The sequence below is a fragment of the Bufo gargarizans genome, chromosome 5, assembly GCF_014858855.1.
Source record: "Bufo gargarizans isolate SCDJY-AF-19 chromosome 5, ASM1485885v1, whole genome shotgun sequence".
Lineage (NCBI taxonomy): Eukaryota > Metazoa > Chordata > Amphibia > Anura > Bufonidae > Bufo > Bufo gargarizans.
In genome coordinates, this window is record NC_058084.1 from 49,744,184 (window position 1) to 49,765,508 (window position 21,325).

The window sequence follows — 21,325 nt, forward strand, 5'->3', positions numbered from 1 at the left end:
CAGCTTTCAAACCAGCACCTGCATCTGAATACTTTTGTAATTTAATTTAATTTTTTTTTTCCATAGCCCCTGAGTTATTCAATAAATTGTATCTGTATAGCGCCACCTGCTGTTAGTTTTCTTCTTATTTCTTTGTTCTGCTCACTGAGAAGGCCGCACATGCTCAGTTTCATCCTTCAGCTGCCTCCTGAGCTGTGATAGGGAGAGCTGAGACACACCCCCTGAGCTGTGATAGGAAGAGCTGAGACGCGCCACCCGGAGCTGTGATAGGGAGAGCTGAGACACGCCCCATGGGCTGTGATAGGGAGAGCTGAGACACGCCCCCTGAGCTGTGATAGGGAGAGCTGAGACACGCCCCCTGAGCTGTGATTGGGAGAGCTGAGACACACCCTCTAAGCTGCAGTAGAAAATAAACTCCCATTGGGCTTTCAGCTTTATATAAATCTAGCAGAACAATAAATGTGGAGATCTCTGGATCCATGTGAGGTACAGGGCTGGTTCTAGCTTTGTTAGAAAGAGATTGTCATGTTCTATATCAGGTCTGATTTTCATTTTTTACATTAGCTATAGGATAACCCCTATAAGGAGAGCCAGGACCCTAAGTATGTCATGTTGCAAAGAGGGCTGCATCACATGACCTTTACCTAGGCCCCTTATTGGATTTATTTCCCCTTATAAACTAGAAATGTTCCCCATTAAAACCACTCCTCCTGAGGAAGCAAGACGGTGAAACGTACGTCGAGGAGCCAGCGACCACTCACTCAGTCATCACTTGGGTATGATTTGTTTTATTATTAGATTGGATCTTCCAGTTACTTTGTCACATTATGTCTCACTAGCAACAGCACCCGCCCATTTTGGTATCAGGAAAAGAGCCACTATATATTTTCCTTACTTTGTCACTTTATGGTTATAGCCTTTGGGAAGGTACTTAGACCAGTGCAGGCAGTCACTTATTTGTGAGGATGGATTTCCCTATGTACTAACTGAGTATGCACAGATAATATTCCACCTTAAGTGCCTTTTCACTGGCTACAAAATAATCAGTAGATGATTTGGGTCGGGTGGCGCTGTTGATTAGAATTTTCTACATATGTTGGCAATTACATATTGAGTATGAACATGTTTTGTCATTTTATTGTTGTCAGTTAAATCGCGGTGGCATCGCGGCGGGTGTATCAGCTGAGCGGGAGGAGGGGCTGGGGGCCGGCATCTGGTTTTATAATGACAGCGTGGCCCGTGCAGTGACTGTATTCTACTACACGGGCCCCGCTCACTGTATATACCGTAATATTATCTATAATTGTAGGCATTGTTAATATATACATATTTAGGGTAATCAGCGCCTGTATACTTACAACAAGCGCTCGGTAGCAGAGAGGAGGGAGGAGGCAGGCCGGGAGGACATGCGCCTGCGCCGCCCACTTTATGAATGAAGCAGGCGGCGTGGGCGCATGACGTAATGACATCACGCTGCCAGCGCCCGTCCTCCTGGCCTGCCTCCTCCCTCCTCTTGCTACTGAACGCTTGTAAGTACCGCAATACAGGCGCTGATTACCCTGAATTTGTATATATTAACAATGCCTACAATTATAGATAAGATTATGGTATATACAGTGAGCGGGGCCCGTGTAGTAGAATACAGTCACTGCACGGGCCACGCTGTCATTATAAAACCAGATGCGACCCCCACCCCCTGTATTGGGGGTCATTCACACTTCAGGGACACTGTTATGGAGGGGATCTGTGGATGACACATATATGTGTCATCCACAGATCCCCCATAACAGTGCCATCCAGAGAACCCTATAAAAGTACCATCCAGAGACCCCAATAGGAGCCATCCAGAGATCCCCATAACAGTGTCACCCACAGATCCCCCATAAGTCCCACAGATCCCCCATAACAGTGTCACCCACAGATCCCCCATAACAGTGTCACCCACAGATCCCCCATAACAGTGTCACCCACAGATCCCCCATAACAGTGTCACCCACAGATCCCCCATAACAGTGTCACCCACAGATCCCCCATAATAGTGTCACCCACAGATCCCCCATAACAGTGTCACCCACAGATCCCCCATAACAGTGTCACCCACAGATCCCCCATAATAGTGTCATCCACAGACCACCATTAGTTCAAAACCCACCAAAAGCACACCTTTTTGTTACAAATATTTTTTTTCTTATTTTCCTCCTCAAAATAGGGCGAAAAATAAGGTACTTTTTAATGATTGTATATAATTAGTTAGATTATAATCAAATATCCACATGACAGGTTCCCTTTAAGTTGATTTAGACCTATTTGTATATTAAATGTTGCAAAGAGGGCAAACTATCGTAGAGATTCACCTGTACCCTCAGATGCTCTAGATTCTGGAAAGTTGGGGATACACACCTTGTATATGGTGATGGAGCCACAGTACACCCTGAACTCGATAGACATTTTAAGAACATAACTCGAATGAGAAACCTAATGTTTCCTTATGGGGTTTTAATGATGTATTATGGATGGAGGAAGAACTAAAAGAGCCGTTAGCCCGATGATGACTATTTACCTATAGATGTTGGAGGTTATACCCCCGATTAAACCAATAATTTAATACAATTTACTTTGTCTAAGAAAACAATGTAGAAGTTACCCAGTTACAGTGGTATTTCCTCCGCTTTGCTGATCACATTAACAACGTGGTCGATATTTTGGACAAAGTAGTTGTGCAAATCTCTCAAATAGCAGGTCGCCATTATTTACGCTCGGGTCAGTTGATTCTAGTTCCAAGCTGATGATGGTAACGCTTTAACTCTGGTGACAGGACTTTCTTTCTATTGAAGGGTAATTATTTAACTAATGTGTTTGGAGTTTTCTTGACCGCTGATAAATGAGCTGAGGAGCTGAAGGTCCCAAAGTAAAAGCAAGCCTGCATTTCCCGGAAAAAGACAAACAAGCAACGTCCTGTGTCAGGTCTAACTTGGAAAGACTCTGGAGAAGAGATCAAGTGCTTTCCTGAGAAACACCACAAGGGGGTCTCGTCTAATAGCTTTCCTCACAATTACTCCATGGGCCGTAGCCTTCTCATCCATCATCTGTCCCTGGACTGATTGCTGGAGGTTCAGACTAAAAATCAGGGTATTGTCATCCCTCGTAGAACATAAACCAAATATCCCGCACTAAACAAACAGGACTCTGAGAATTAGAGGGGCACGCTCGGAAATCCAATTTCTGCATATTCACTCATTAACCCATAAACAATAACAGCTTTTATATCTTCTGCGTAAGCATTGGTGGACACAATGAGATATGTTTGCTGAAAGGTGCCATTTCAGTCACAGGAGATTAATGGCTTCCCAGGGGTGAAAAATAACTCCGTGCTGAGTTATTTCAGGCAGTCAGTAAATCACTTTTGTTGGATAATATTGGAATTGGTTAAGAGCTTTGTAAATACGGACAATGAAATCCGCTTGTAGAGTACAAAACTTACAGCTTTGAGCAAACGCCTTTAAGGATCTGCTCACACTAGGCCAGACCCAACTAGAGATATATGCAGTCCCTTCGTTGACACAGTCACAGTGGCCCAGATGTCTACTTCACTCTTGGCTTGACAAGTATAGGGCATGTCTATCTGGACTGGCATGGACCCACACATGTCCTATTGGGCCCTGCTAGCTAACATTTGATTGGTGCATCAGGGGCGTAACAAGGACCTATGGGGACCCATAGCAAAACTTTGAATGGAGCCCCACACCACCATGACCACCTTCAGTAGAATGGATATCAGAAGCTTCTGATTAAATTGGTCACAGTGATGTCTCAATGGTGGAATAACGTACTCTATGAAGTTACAGCAGCGGCATAATGTGCACAATCATGTCACAGTACAGCAATAAGGCTCATAGCGGTACCACAATAGTATGATAATAGGCTTGGTGATGTACAGAAATGAAATAAGTGATGTCACAGCACAGAAATAATGCAAAAAGTGACGTACTCACATGTTTGAGTGTAGATGACCCACTGCTACCCCCGGTAGTTACATGCATCCTGGTGCTTATGTCATCCCTTCCCTCCCCCCAAGTGATGACATCATCCAACATTGTGTATATAGTCAATACGGACATCATGTCATCATGTTGTATTGTCAGCAAGACAGCGGGGAAGTTAATTAGTTGTCTTCATAATTCCATCCCTTTCCATAGGATATGCAATAAGTATCTTGTGGATGCAGGTCCCATCTCTTTCCTCTGACCCCAGTCCAAACTAGTGAAGTGGTCATCACATCCAAGTGGAAAATAAAAGGAGAGGTGGCTGGGCAAACACCATCATTCAAGATGGGAATACACTTTTAAAGGGGTTCTCTTAGGATGATAGTCCCTGCTTATGTGCCCTATTAGGGCGTATGGACATCATAGAGGAGCCTTCCCTGCTCTGGAGCCCCCTCTATGTGCCAGAATAGACAGCTGCTTTATACAAGCTCCTCCCATCCTCTGGCAGGCTTGGAATGTCCATGATCTACATGGTGGGCCATTCATTAGAATGGCCATCATGCAGTGACAGACCTACCATGGAGGCAGACCAGATAACTGCTATGGGACCTAAGAGAAGTGGAGGGCCCAGTGTTGAACTGCATCTCCTGTTCTCAACATAGATTTGTGGCATTTTCCTGCAGCCGCCACTAGGGGGAGCTTAGTGCATAGAGATTTTTGCAGCTTCCTCTGAGTGGAATGATAACCGTACAAATTCCTATGCACTGAGCTCCCTCTAGTGGTGGCTGCAGGCAACCAATTTTTATATTTATTAGATGAAAGGAAGCAGAGGTTTTAGAGCTTTAAGTAGGAGATTTATCAGTGTATTTATGTGTGCTGTAAATACATTGAAAAATATGATGTTCTGAATAAGGCCCATATGTAAGAAGCAAGTTCAATTTTTTTTCACAATTTGTTAAAAATAATGCTCTACTTAATTAATAATGTAATTTTATCAGAAATATCAATAGGGAGGTCCTATGAGATCTGCTCCCTACAGCATCCCAGATGTGGTTGCTGAGTCCAAGTTCTCTCAACACTCGGTGAAGATCTCTGTGGATCTCTATGTGAATGCATTTACATGTATCTCTGGTTTTATTACATTCAGGTGTTTCCCCCATTGACTCTAGTCTTCAGAAGGACTCACCTTCAGCATGCGGCGATATAAAAAAACGTGAAAAAAAGCACAAAAAACTGAACTCTCAAGAAGCACACAGCAGAGCATCAGGAAAATGGAGATGACCAACACAGAAATGAATGCTGCATGTATTGTAGTTACTTCCATATATCATCATTACAGTCACACATACAAAGGTTCCTTCAGTTCCACCAGCTCCTTCTTGGGGCCGGATTCTTTTTGGCTGTGACTGTATTTACTGACTTATTAATCCTGCAGAATGTTGCGTTCGTATCATTAGCCAGAGTTACGTTTCTTGCCCCGGGTCACAGCACAGATAAGAATTCAATAAGTCTGATAATCCGACAACTTGTTTTTGTAGCTCGCAACTGCAAAATAACGTACAGATCTTTTCTTTTGGCTCGAGTAGGGATGTTGGGATGAGTAGTCTAGCAAAGATAACAACATGCAGACTTCAGTATAATATCCAGTAATTACTGGGAAGGATCCACCCAGGTTTGGTAACATGCCTTACAGCCCACATGTGGATGGCTGGGAGTGCTGCTGATTGTGATGTACTATGGATCCCAGGATAAGTGTCGCCAGGTGACCATCTTTAAGAAATAAGGCCTTTACGTTACTCTGGTACTGCTTGTGCTATAGGTGTCTGTGAGAGAATTGTGAGAAATTGGAGCCCTTAAAGGCGTTACCTGGGCTTTTTCTATTAAAGACCTATACTCAGGATAGGTCATCAATATCAGATCAGCGAGGGTCTCACACCCGGCAACCCCACCGATACGCTGTTTAAGGAAGTGAGCACGTTCCGTCTCTCTTCTCTCTTCCTGTACCATAGACATACAATGGAGAGCAGGAAGAGAGAAGGGAGATGGCACTTGCGCACTGCTGCGTACAGCTGATCGGTGGGGGGGGGGGGGCGGCAGGTGTTGTCTATCGGTGGCAGCCAAGGACAATTACAATTTAGCAGTAAAATCATGTGGCCATTGGCGCCATCTGGTCGTACTATTACTTTCTCTCCACTTGCTTACCGTATACAGCCTCATATATTGCCCAGCGCTCTACTGATGCTGTCACCATTGACATCAGTCTTCTCCCCGGTAGGACTCACAATCTAATTTGCTAATGAACGTCATACACATAAATTATGAGGTCCATTTCATACCAAACCAATAAATCGCTACATATTTTTTTTCTTTTTGTACTGGGGAAAGGGGCAGAGAAAACCCAAGCAAACACAGGAGAACCTACAAACGTCATGGAGTTGATGAAAGCCAGGGCTTCAACGTTGCAAGGTTCGGTTATATTCACATATCAGCACTAAAGGGGTATTCCCATATCAGACATTGGTTGCATATTGCTAGGATATGCCATACATGTCAGATAGGTGTAGGTCCCACCTCTGAGAACCCCCAAAGTGTTGGAGAATGCACTGAGCAAGAGCAGCCACTCTCCATTCACCGCTATGGGAGTTCTAAAAATAACCACTTGGCTTGGCAAATTTCTGTAGTCCTATAGGCGTGAATGGAGTGTGAACAGTGCTAATTACTGAGCCATGGTGGCCAGATGCATAACTAGGGGGAGCCACCAGTGCATGTGCCCTGGGTGCTGAACGCCAAGGGGGTCGCCAACAGCCAGTCTAGTGCTGCAAACTGAATCTTTGCCCCTGATGAAAGAAAGTCTAGTTATGGCTCTGACTGCTGCTTTTAAATACGAAAAGGATTACATTTTTATTCTGACTTTTCTTCCTGTGACCCCCACCCTCCATATGACTATAGGGGTGGTGGAGCACGTGCGCTATTGCTGTATTCGCCTCTACGGTCTGCTGGAGATAGCTGAGGGCTGTACCCTATAGAGATGAGTGGGGCAGCATTGTGCATGCTCAACAGCCTTTCCTTTCATATGGAACAACGTTCATGGATCAGGGGGGTCCCAGTGGTCAACCCCTCACTGATCAGACACTTATCACCGTTACTGTGGATAGCCGATAAGTTTAAACCTCAGGACAACCAGAATATTGATCTTCAGGATAGGTCATAAATATCAGACACCAGGCACCCTTACCGATTGGCTATTTTGGGCAGCCACCGGTGATGGAAATTTTACAGTGGGCGGAAGGCTGCCGACGTCGGTGTACTGAAGTTCAGCTCTCATTCACCTGATTGAGAGTTGCGATGCAGTACCCGACCTATACACAGTAGACACAACTAGTGATGAGTTAAGTATTGGAAAATTCGATTTGGATGCTTTGCCGAATTTTACAAAAATAAAATCTTGGTGATGAATGACTTTGTCATGAAGCACATTTCTTTGTAAGTAGCGGGTGCAATGACAGAGAACGGCGATTGCGCTGCTCCCCGTCACTATACCCCTCAGATGCTGTGTTTATAGCTGATCGTGGCATCTGACAGTAATAAAAAATAATAAAGAAAAATAAAATCATACTTACCTTATCCATTTGATCGTGGAGAGCCGGCCGCCGCCTTCTTGATTGATTGAACATCACGTCGGCCAGTGTGGTGATGTCATGCGAGTTCTTCAATCAAGACTATGGCAGCCGGCTCTTCACGCTCAAACGGAGGTGGGATTTTTATTTATTTTTTTACCGCCATTCAGGAAAAAAATTTATTCACTACCACGAAGCACGAGGAAATTTGCCTTTGCGGCGAATCGAATTTTCCCTGAAATTCTGATCGAATGGAGTTCGATTCGCTCAACACTATACGCAACCTTATGCTTCTGACTCCTCTGACTTCCAGAAACAGCTGATTGTGAGGGTGCCAGGTGTCAGACCCCCACCGATTTGATATTGATGACCAGGCTATCAATCTAAGCGAGGAAATTCTCTACCCCTGATAACTGTCTGACAATCCAGAATATCTGAAAACCCAACACTTGTGAAGTCTCAAATTTTTGAGTTTTGTCACATTTTCTGTGACGCACAGGAGCAATGTCACCTCGCCACCCTCATTGTCTATTAAATCAATTGTTTTAAAAATGCCCGTCTGTGAACTCCTAATCTATAAGACCCGCAGTAGATTCACGCTGCCCCCCTTCCCCTCGTTGTTTCACTGCGTCTCCTTCACCTCCATTGTGTTGGGTAGTTACCTGCAAAAAAAAAGACAAAAATAATCCCGTCAACCTTTAGGTTGTCATCGGCCGACGAGGACAGGCTGCCTTTTCCTAGAGCTTGTCTGGGGCTGTTAGTTGTTGCGAGGAATAAGCCTGATTGAGGTGGTGCATGCAGCCAACTTTTGTAAACTGATATCTTCCTCCTCAAACCACCAGCTACGCTTTGCATAGGGGCGCACTCGAATTCCTGTCAAGCCATCTCTTAGGCTGCTTCCAGCTTGAATGCCTTCATAAAACTCTGAGGGTCTGAGTGGAAATCACAGAGCTGCTGCAGCCAGAGCACAGGCGAGGGGGACCAGGGCTTTCCATGTGTGCAGCCGACTGGTTAATCTTTAGACTGCAAATGAGGATAGACAATAGATCCCTGCACTAAATATATCTATTGGAGCTGAAGATATCGCAGGGGTGAAATCAAATTGTGCAGCTGGACGTTTCTCCTTCTGGCTCTTTCCAGACTTCTCGAAGAACTTCGAAGGGAAAACTTCACTTTTTTTCTTTTTTCAGATTTTATTTTTTTTGGGGAAAAAGAATTCTTCTTGCAACACGGGGATGGCATCTGGATTTTTATTCGCCCTTTGCCTTGCACTGATTGCCTGGACGGAGTGCAACGTGCCAAGGAAAGGGACGGACGGCAACGGCAGAAGATACAGTCGCATCCAACATGGGCAGTGCACTTACACTTTTCTCCTTCCTGAACACGACGGGAATTGTCGCGAGGGCGCCACCGCCGCCGCCACCGCCACCGCCGACCAGTACAATGCCAACGCTCTGCAGAGGGACGCGCCGCAAATGGATCAGGATTTCCCGTCCCAAAAAATTCAACGTCTGGAACATGTGATGGAAAATTACACTCAATGGCTGCAAAAAGTAAGTGACGTGCCTTTAAGAGGTTTCATCTATTTTTTTGGGGGTGCTAATAATAGTGCGTTCCCGGAACGGGAGAAAGGATAACAGGGCTCGGAGTTTGTTCTTAAGTTTCGCTGGTGTCTTGTCCTTGTATATAAACGGGGGGCGCTATATTTGACTCCTGCGATGATAAAGAATGTCTTATCCTCTATATATAGAGCTGCTACCCTGAGCAAATGTCACCCAACATACCTGGGACGTAGAATCAGGGCAGGATCTAACGGCTGGATGAAGGGGGCTCATTGTAAAGTCAGCCGCTCAGGACAAGGCAGTGAGAAGGAAAGGGGGGGCTGCTCTGGAGGAAAGCTGCTCACACAGGGGGTCCCCGGTGATCAGCGGATGTCACCAGGTGAGCTGCAGAAAAAGGACGCAGCCCCTCCGAAAGCAAAATGACACCTCTGGCTTTTACTTCTTGCTCTCTGTATCTCTGTAAAGAATGTTACGTTGGGGTATACAATGTATCAAATAGTTACTGAGATGAGGATATAGCAGCGCCATTGGCCGTGGCGTTGTACAGTCTCTAATATTCAAGGTTGCACATAGGTGTAGTCAAATATGTGCCGTTTGGATCATCTTGTATACATAGGATTATCTGTATAATGTAGCAGTTATCAGTGACCGCAATGTAGCAGAGAAGGGTTTGTCATTTGGCACAACACAAGGGGAGATTACAAGGTGTTGCCTGAGGCAGAGCATTGCACCAGAGGTGACGCTATTTTAAACTATTTTGTTATAGTTGCATTAAACCGCGGCCATTATCTGTGTATTATCTATGTGTCTGATTCTGCGGGAATCTAAAGGTGAAGTGTTATAGGGTTTGTATTGTGACGCGACACATGGTGATACCACAGTGCCCGGCGGCTACAGCCGAAAATCATGTACATTTACATCTATCTGTCTATCTATCTCATATCTATCTATCTATCCATATATCTATCTATCTATCTATTATCTATCTATCTATCTATCTATCTCATATCTATCTATCATCTCCTAGACTTCTCCTATCTATAGGTTGAACTTGATAGACCTGTGTCTGTTTTTAGCCTTGCCATCCATGTTGCTCTGGGATCAGTGACAGGTCCTATCAGAAGAACGGGGTGTAATGATTTCACAACATTCCTAATGAGGTGGCGAGTAAGGTCAGTGGCATGTAAATGAACTCTGCCACAGTTTTCTACAATCAGACCTTTGTATGTGACATTCTTCTCTAGTAAGACATTGCATCCACACATCGTACCCCTGTTGTACTGGGAGGGAGTCTGCTATCTGCCTATACACCCTGTATGAGGTGGTACATGTAGTGGTGTATGTGGTGGGATATGAGGTGGTGTATATGTAGTGGTACATGAGGTGGTGTATGAGGTGGTACATGTAGTGGTATATGAGATGGTACATGTGGTGGAGTATGAAGTGGTGTATCAGGCGGTACATGTGGTGGTGTATGTGGTCGTATATGAGGTGGTGTATGTGGTGGTGTATGACGTGGTAAATGTGGTGGTGTATGGGGTTGTACATGTGGTATATGGGGTGATATATGAGGTGGTACATGTGGTGGTGTATGGGGTGATATATGAGGTGCAGTATGAGGTGGTACATGTGGTGGTTTATGTGGTGCTATATGAGGTGCTGTATGTGGTGGTACATAAGGCAGTGTATGTGGTGGTGTATGAGGTGATACATGTGGTGTATGTGGTGGTGTATGAGGTGGTATAAGAGGTGGTGTATGAGGTGGTATATGTGGTGGTGGTGGATGTGGTGGTGTATCAGGTGGTACATGTGGTGGTACATGTGGTATATGTGGTGGTGTATGAGGTAGAATATAAGGTGGTATATGAGGTGGTACATGTGGTGGTGGTGTATGTGGTGGTGTATGCGGTGGTACATGTGGTGGTGTATCAGGTGGTACATGTGGAGGTACAAGTGGTCACGTCGCTTATTTTATGCTATTAGCTTTGTTGCTGCATGTCTTTGCTGTATTAGCACTGATTCCTGCTTGTTACTAGTATGGCTCGCCTATCACACAGTCATGTTTTCTGGTGGCCACTAGGGACCTGCTGGGATCTCTGCTTGGACATCTAAGAATATTGCTTGTAAACTCTGAGAATACTTCCGGCCCCAGAAGGTGTCATGTCTTAGGAACTGATGAGGGATCCTGAAGGAAATCTGTCCTGCGATCCTTATATAAAGAGATAATGGCCTTCCTAATGCCGAGGAACAGCCGACCGCCGCAGCCCTCATGTGATATCACAAGCTGACCCAACATGTCAAGAAAATATTTGGTTTCCCTCTCGCCTTTGCATCTGTGAATTTTTAAAAGACACATTTGACCTGTAAAATTAACTGTAACCAGATTATATTCACCGCAGCCGAGGACCATACAGGACATTTAACCCTTTCCGAAGGATTTAATACTAAACATCGTTTATCATATCAGAGTTTATTCATCTCAGCACAATGTTTGTTTAATATTTTAAACTAGAACATGAAAGTAAAAAACCTCCCCTGTGCTTCATGGTCCACCTAATGGTAGTGTCACTAAGTGTTATCCATATCATCTATCTATCTATCTATCTATCTATCTATCTATCTATCTATCTCTCTACCTATCTCATATCTATCTATCTATCTATCTATCTCCTATCTATCTATCTATCTATCTATCTATCTATCATCTATCATCTATCTATCTATCTATCTACCTCATATCTATCTATCTATCTATCTATCTATCTATCTATCTATCTATCTTCTTTATATCTATCATCTTTCTATCTATCTATCATATATCTATCTATCTATCTATCTATCTATCTATCTATCTATCTATCATCTATCTATCATCTATCTATCTATCTATCTATCTATCTATCTATCTATCTATCATCTATCTATCTATCTATCTATCTATCATCTATCTATCTATCTATCTATCTATCTTCTTTCTATCTATCTATCTATCATATATCTATCTATCTATCTCCTATCTATCTATCTATCTATCATCTATCATCTATCTATCTATCTATCTATCTATCTACCTCATATCTATCTATCTATCTATCTATCTTCTTTATATCTATCATCTTTCTATCTATCTATCATCTATCTATCTATCTCATATCTATCTATCTATCTATCTATCTATCTATCTATCTTCTTTATATCTATCATCTTTCTATCTATCTATCATCTATCTATCTATCTATCTTCTTTCTATCTATCATCTTTCTATCTATCTATCATATATCTATCTATCTATCTATCTATCTATCATCTATCTATCTATCTAACTATCTATCAAGCTCATATCCATCTATCTGTCTGTCTATCTCATATCTAATCTCTTATCTATCTCATGTCTATCTATCCATTTATTATCTACAGTATATATCAATATCCATCCATGTTATATCTATCTATTTCTTATCTAATGTATTATCCATCTACCTGTCTATCTATCTATCTATCTTATATCTATCAAATCAAATAAGCTTTATTGGCAGGACTAAACACATTGTAGCATTGCCAAAGCAAGTGGAAAATAATTGGGTAGGGTTGGGGGAGGTGGGGACACGTCCAGGGTGGGGATAAAGGAGTCCAAGGTATATCAGGCTCCTCTCAGTCCATGGTAGGCAGTAATATATTATGCTGCTATGGCCGCTGTGTTCTCCTCTTCTCCCAGCAGTATAGAGAGTCTCTCTTCCTCCTCAATGGAGGTGAAGTCTGGGCAGAGATCAGACAGTCTCCTGAAGTCAGTCTTCCTCACTGCTGAGTATTTGGGGCACCGCAGCAGGAAATAAGCCTCATCCTCCACGGCCTCCTGGTCGCACTGCTGGCACAGTCTGCTCTCCCTGGGCATGTACCTCTGTCGGTGACGCCCGGATTCAATGAGCAGGCTGTGGGCGCTCAGTCTGTACCGGCTCAGGATCTGTCAGTCTCTTGGATTGGAGAGTTTCTCCAGCTATAGGGCCAGCTATTTCCTCTCTCTGCAGGCCCTGGTATACTGTCAGCTTCTGTGATGTTTGTATGTCATTCTTCCAGACGCTAATATACTCTTCTTTGCTCTTGTATATCATCCTCTGGATTTCCCCCTTTGCCAGGCTGTATTGGTTGGTGGCTTGGGCAGGCTGGGTTTGGGTGACTTGTTGCAGGGTGCTTTGTTTTTCTGGGGCTTCTTGTAGTGTAACAAGGCTTTGTGATGGTAGGAGCTGGGACTGCTGCTATACAGATGGGCTCTGAAGGATAGCGCCCTCTTCTGGACAGCAAAGTAAAGTGGGAATCTCCCCAAATCTGCTCGACGGGCGCTGTTTGAGGTGCTCCTGTGGACCTGGAGAAAGTGTTTGCAGAGTTCTAGGTGGAATAGTTCTGTTGGCCCAGAGTCCCACTTTGCCCGATCTGGGTATATGTCTGGGCCCCAGACTTCGCTGCCATACAGGAGGATTGCAGCGATGATGGTGTCAAGGATTTTAAGCCAGACGGTCACTGGTGCTTTAAGGTGATACAGATGCCTTCTGATGGCATATCTATCTATCTATCTATCTATCTATCTATCATATCTATCTGTCTGTCTATCTATCAAGCTCATATCTATCTGTCTGTCTATCTATCTCTTATCTAATCTCTTATCCATCCATCCATCTATCTGTCTATCTATCTCATGTCTATCTATCTATTTTGTATCTACAGTATATATCAATATCCATCCATGTTCAATCTATCTATCTATCTATCTCATATTTTTATCTATCTATCTATCTATCTCATATTTTTATCTATCTATCTATCTATCTATCTATCTATCTATCTATCTATCTATCTATCTATCTATCTATCTATCCATCTATCCATCTTTCTATTGTGATCACTAGGCATTCTTCATACTGACAGTTGAGTTGATACAGTAGATCCCTCAGTCTGACTCTACATAGTATTCAGTCGTTACATAATAATACCCATCGTTGGCACCTGTATCTCATACCCTTGTGTCACTAGGAGCTTTGCCTTTCTGGATTTTAGGAAAGTTGGGCGACCGCCGCTGTGATTGCTCTGATGGTTATGATTTATTTTCTTTTTTTCACACAACAATCTAGAAGTTTAAACTCGGTGGGAATTTCAGCTTTTCTTAGAAATAAAATTGCTTCAAAGTGACGGGGGTTGAACCCCACAGCTGGAGGTTCACCCTTATCAATGGTCGTCATACATGAAGTTTCATTTGCATTAATCGCGTGTTGTTGTGTCTAAGCCCCGTATAATGAAAACCTCCATCTGACTTGTTATGAATTGAAAATGATCCGCCAGGGTTATGCTGTTTGATCTGTCCGCTTGTGTTTATAAGCTGGCGTGATGAAAACTGTCACAACATTGTATGACTGGCACTTCAAGGAACGGACCATAGGAAGTGACTGTGCCGAGGTGTTTATACAGCTCCACACGTCTGCCATGACACGAAGTGAAGATTTGGCATCGCAGTAAATGAAAGTGTTTACTTTATCCTGACAGCAAATGGTGCAGGGCGCTTTTAGGGAATATCCACCCGTCCCGCCACTTGGAGCATAATAGGTTTCTTGCTGCTTGGACGCCGGAGCGATGGGATTGTCAGTTCATTTTACATCAAGTGGATCTGCGGTGGTTGTTGCTGTTGGAAGCCGTTCCATGCTGAGCCCCGCAGTGTCTGGAAGCATCAGCTCTTAGGACACCACCAGGCATCTGCTAGGTTTTTCTTGGCCCTTCTACTTCTGTTTTGACGGATCTGAAATCATAATCATATTGAGGAGCAAGTGGATTAAAATATTCTAGAAATCAATACATTGTTTCATGATCTGTTCTACATTGTATCGTTATTTTGAGGGTTTGTCTATTTGCTCATTTGTAGGATCTGAACTGAGGGTTACCTTGGAGACATACCGTACTTTTCAGTTGATATATATATTAAAGAGTTACTCTACTTTCACACAATTTATTTTAATAGAGAATGGTGTAAATAGCAAATGTCCAAATCACTTCATTTTAAAAATATGCCTGGATCATGCCTGTAAAGTCATGGCCACTAGGCGGTCTCAAGTCTTCCACCTAAGCTGCAGTCCCCTGCCTGCTGTCCATATAAGATCCGTCCCTGGTAACAAGACGGATCTTAGATGGCTAAGAGAAGAAGTCAGGGGCGTGTCAGAGGTAGCTAAGCTCCTTAGTCTGATAAAAGGACATCTTTTACGCTGCTTCTGACATCACATGAGCCTCCTGTGTGTCTTTAAATGGAACCTCTCAAGTGGATATTTGAATATAATCTAACTAATTATATACAATCATTAACTACTAAAAAAGTACCTTAGATGTATTCACTTACTGGTGTGTCAGATGGTTACCTCATAATATACACACAAAGATGCAACATGCTAATGAGCTGATTTGAGTCCAGCTTGATGTCAGTGAGTCCAGCGTTTTTTTGAATTCAGAAGCTATAGCCACTCCCCTGCCCACCTACTGCTGATTCATATGGAAAAAAACTGTCAATCAGCAGCAGGTAGGCGGGGAGAGTCAGGAGCTCATAAATATTCATGACTCATCATTATCAGCTGGAGCTTTTTAATACAAGATGTTGGCAGATGGACTGGGTCAATTAAAGAAAGTGACCCAGCATTTTGCTAAGAGAATCAGTCACTTATTTATGTTGCCCTTAGTTAGGACACCATAAAACTGGTGACAGGTTCCCTTTAAGTGTCATTTATCCCTCCTTATCTGTTCTGTGAGCTCAAGAGCTGAAAATAAACATAATAGGATGTCACAGTAGTACAGTGCTGGTACAGTGCTTCTTAGAGAAATGCATCTAGCTGTACAGCTGAAACATGGTATAATATGGCTAAAAAAAAACATTAGGGAAGCCCAAACATAACTCTCCCTTCACAGTTATGATTGTACAAAGAAGCATTACCATTATGCAAATGTATAAAAAAAATTATATACGCTTTGCTATATATATATATATATATATATATATATATATATAGTGAAACACAAGCTATTGGTAGCTATAGACATTGGATTGTTGTCGGCCAAACCTGATGATTTTGGTAGGACTTGTTGATTATCTATGTCTTTGATGTCAATCTTGTGATCCTCCAGCTGTTGTGAAACTACACCTTCCATCACGATTGGACAGCCTACAGCTATAATGGCATCCTGGTAATTGTAGTTTTGAAACAGCTTGAGGGCCACGTGTTTGACATCCCTGATCTATTGAGTACGGGAAAATTTCACCGATAGTACATATTGGGGGAAGAAGAATTGGGCTATTAAAATTTGACATGCCCATTCACTTTGATCTGAAAGAGAACCAGTCAGCAGGATCAAACCTATTAAACTACCTGGTAGGGTAGATCCTGCTGCTTAAAATAATACCTGTTTTGTAAAAATCAGATTTGGTGCTCCTGAAAAAAATACTTTTTATGCAAATGAGGGCTCCAGTGCACTGAGGGGTGGAATCCAGCCCCTCAGTGTAGCTCAGCTTGCCAGTACTGGCATGCCCCTTGGTGCACTGAAGCCTCTTATTGCATCATTTTAACCCTATCAGCCAGTATGCCTAGTTGAATAGGATTTTTCTACTGAGAGGTAGGAGGTAAGGGAGGTAAGAGTGGCAGGGGTTTAAGCTTGCCTTACTGATAAATGTTAGATGAACCCAGTGATGTATGGGAGGCCTTCTGACTCTCCCCCCCCCCCTTCCCAAGGAAAGAGGGGGGAAAGAAGGATCACGCATGTTAGATGTTGGATTTGAACATGCCCAGTGGCTTATCCCCTTCTATCCAGTCTGGACACATGCACACTTAGCCAATCATGCATGTGTATATGGGGAACAGGACAGATAGTTGTCAGCTCACTGAGAACAACTGGCCATGCATGTGAATGGGGTGCGGTCTGAAGGATGTTCAGCCAACACTAATCAAAACTGTATGGCCAGTCTAAATTTGCAATACAGAAGGTATTTACGTGCTCACTTCCATCTTCTATCCACTTGACAAATAAATCCTCACTCTGGGATACAAATTTGTCCACCCCTGTATGCAGAATAACTGGTGTGAAGAACAGATACAGCCTTACTGTGAAGGTACACAAATACTGTAGGTTTTGTGACCTTTTTGCTGCTCTTTTATAACCCAATTTTCTCAAAAAAAACACCACAAAACCTTTCCATGGGTTGCGTCTGGAATTGAAGCTCAAGTTCCATTGGAGTGAATGGGACTGAGATGCAATATCACACAGAACCTGTCAATAGGAATGGCAATGTCTTTCTATGACCAGCTTTGATTTCAACAGTTTCTTGATTACTGGTCACATGCATGAATGACTAATACCAAGATTTGTGGAGAGAGCACCTTAATCGACAAGGAGAGATAGTACCCCCCAAATACTCTCACCCAGGTAAGCCAGTACTCTCTGCTCTGCACAGATGAGGGGAAATCACCCAGACACAGATGTCTGCAGATGAGATGCTGACTTATTTAATATCCATGTCATGTCTCAAGGCCTATTTAAAGGGTCAAACATTGACTTATAGGATAGCTGCCTTACATCTGGTGGCATCAGAGGTGGAGCTTGTGAAGAGCTCATTTACATCCCTTTTTTGACTAATACCAAAGAATGGAACAGAAAGTCCTATAGTTTCTATAGCCCTAAAATACACAGATTGAAAGCATTCATACTAATCCCAGAAAAGTCCCCACAGTAATACATATTTGGAAATACATATTTGGAAAATGTGAAGAAGCCAAAGCACCACACAGAACCCCTCAAAATAAAATAAAAATATTCTTTAGGTACAACTTTTGCAATACTGTAGTGACACCTTTGAGTTGTTTTTTTACCATAGTCCCAACTAGTGGTGAGCGTGAGGTGCCATATTCGATTTCGACGAAATTCACGAATATTCGCTAGAATATTCGTTTCATATTCGTCAAAATCGAATATTTGTCATTATTCTAGTTATCGCGATTAATATGCGATTTAAATAATTGCGTATTGCGATTGTAACTTAAGGCTACTTTCCTATTGGTTTGATATCTAGAATTAGCGAAGATGACGAATATGACAACTGTATTCGTCATATTCCTCAAAACGAAGATAACAAAGTATTCTCCAGCTTCGTTTTAGCTACCTATTCCTCAACTTCGCTAATTCTAGTAATCATATAGGAAAGTTGACTATAGAGACAGCTAAGTTTAATTCGCTATGCGATTGATATTACTTTGCTTTTTTTTTATATAAATAGAATAATTATAATACTTGATAATTATTATAATTATTTTATTTATTAAAAAAAAAAGTAATATAATCACATAGCGAATTAAACACAGCTGTCTCTATAGTCAACTTTCCTATTTGATTGCTAGAATTAGCGAAGTTGACGGATATCGAGCTAAAACGAAGATGGAGAATACTTTGTTATCTTCGTTTTGAGGAATATGACGAATACTTTTGTCATATTCGCTAATTCTACCAAGCCAACCATAGTAAACCGGGTCTAAGTTGAAATTGCAATGCGATTAATTCAAGTTATATTAATTGCATTGCGATTTCAACGTAATTCTCAAATCCGACAGTACATTCTAGTATGGAGACTGTTCCCATGGTGATGGGGATGCTCCATGAGCACGGAAGTTGGCAGAAGCGGCAACGGGCACTGACTGGAGCAGCCAGGAATCCTAAGGACAGGTAAGAACTACTTTTGGAAGTGGGAAAGAAAAAAATATAACAATAAAAAAAAATAACGAATATTCGAAATAGCGAATTTATAGCACTATATTCTAAATATTCGCGAATTAGCAAAGTGCCGATATTCACTAAAAAAATTGATATTCGAATATTCGCGCTCAACACTAGTCCCAACATTTTTGGATAGTAGACCATCAATAAATAGCCATTCTGAAATGAAATGACTCAGAACTAGAGCTAATTTCGTAAAGTTTGATTCAGGTATTATTTTTCCAAATCAACATGGAAATTAATTTTAAGAAAGTCTACATACATTCAAACTATTCTGAGTGCCTGAAAAATCTTTCTTCTTTTATCTCTATTTCCTTAGAATCAACATTTACCCTCATTTTTTTCATAAGGGATCCTGATGGATCTAAATAAAAATTAAAAAAATCCGGAATTTTGATTCTAAAGAATTGATTTTCAGATTTCTACTCAGAACTAATTGATAACCTGCATTTCGCAACTTCCTTAAAGGGGTTTTCCTGGAATTAAGAAAATGAAAATACTTAAATATTACTTTATAATGAATATATTCACAAATACCTTCATTAATTATCAGGCTCATTTTGTTTGGGGAGCAATCATCAGGGGAAACAAAATGGCCACCATCCTATTATTTCACACAAAACCTATCCTAATCACACAGGAGGACAAGTTACTTCACAACACTGAGGTAAAGAGTTAACTCATCCTCCTTTCTGCCCTACTGGTCAGGGATTATGACCTGAATACAGATGATAAGAACTTTAGCTGAATCTCTGTGGAATTTAGTTCATAGGAGACATGAAGTACAGAGAGGATGGACACGACAGGCTGTGGTAATGTGTTACTGTGGTAATGGAGACTGTAAACAAGTGCTGCTGCTCATTAGCCACACCTCACCTTCCTCTCATGTCTCCTCATCTTCTCCATTCCCCCAGAAATTTACCTGTATTCAGAATCATGATTCCTGACAAGTAGAGCAGAGAGGAAGATGAGGCAGATGTTTACCTCAGTCTTGTGAAGTAGCTTCTCTTCCTGTATGATTAGGACAGATTTTGTGTGCACTAATAGGACGGCGGCCATTTTATTTCTCCTAATGATTGCTCCCTAGACAAAATGAGCCATTATAACTAATGAAAGGTATTTGGGAATATATTTATCATAAAGTAATATTTAAATATTTTCATTTTCTTAATTCCTGGAGAACCCCTTTAAATGAGTTATCCCAGGAACATATCTGGAGTAATGCACACCATTATTGTAACATTGCTGTCGTTTTTTCTTTCAGTTTATTTCTTTACTCACCCCTCTGTAGCTTTGGTATCTTCCATTTCTATTACTGGGCAGTAGCTTGTCTCATGTAACTGTCAAGCACCTTCATCTCCCAGGAGTCCATTTCAGTCAGCTTTTGACAACCCTTTCCTCCCCTGCCTAGAAAACAGTCCCCCCCCCACACACAGCGCCAGAACCTTCACTAATAAATAGCACTATAGTATGTAATGCCCCCCAATATTCTTGTCTACTGTCTAGAAAGAGATATACAGTAGATACATACTTCTATGAATTTAGAAGTTGGGGCAAATGAAAGAAAGGTGTCTGGAAGACTTCTTGAGATCATTCCAGAGGAGGAAGAGTGGGGACATCAGAGGGTGCTACTAGAGAGGAAAACAGAATGTCCATAAAAAAAACCTTAGTATATTTTTATTGCATGTATAATGCAATATTACTTCACTTGAAATGCTCTGTGCATTGCATAGAGACAACACCTGTCCTTATGCCCAGTGAAGGCATATGGGACAGTCCTTATGCTTGGTACATCCCTCTATGAGCTAAATATCACCTGTTCTGGTGGACTCAAGCCGTCCATCTTTTACATGGCTGCCCATTCATTTTATTATGGAATTATCAGTTCCTCTTGAAGACCATTTTCTAATTGCAAGTTTTTGGTGGTAACTGGTCACCTCAAAGAAGTTTTGCTGTTTTTTGCGTCCACCGATGGTCTGGCATGTTCCTTTTGGCTTCTGTTTTTAATGTTTCTACTTGAAGGAACTTGAGTGAAATTGTGCTTATGGCCTAAGATATGTCTGGAAGCTATGGATGATACCACCATTTGCCGTTACATGGATTTTTTTTATTTTATCAAAGTTCTTTATATCATTTGGAGACATTGTATCCTATACTATACTGTAAGACTGAAATCAGGCCTTGCTGTGTTGTCCACAGAGATTTACTCATAGTTGAGATATTCCTGTCTGGTCCTAAGTCCACTGTATCTCTTCTTGAGTCATTCCTGTACATGTTTCAGTGATTTTACTCCAGATTTCACTGTATCCAAAATTCTGTTTGGCTGAATATTTTCAGTGGGATTAGGTGTTTTTTTTCTGGAATGTAAAATATCATATGC

At 42.0% G+C, this 21,325-nt stretch overlaps 1 protein-coding gene across 1 annotated transcript in view; it reads left to right on the plus strand.

Annotated features, from left to right (window-relative positions):
- The first annotated feature begins 8,471 nt into the window (after window positions 1-8,471).
- ANGPT1 (angiopoietin 1) overlaps window positions 8,472-21,325 on the plus strand; it is a 326,519-nt gene continuing 313,665 nt past the window's right edge. The window contains exon 1 of the mRNA XM_044294293.1: window positions 8,472-9,153. Coding sequence (XP_044150228.1) covers window positions 8,836-9,153 — 318 coding nt within the window. The 5' untranslated portion in view covers window positions 8,472-8,835. The remainder of the gene's footprint in view (window positions 9,154-21,325) is intronic.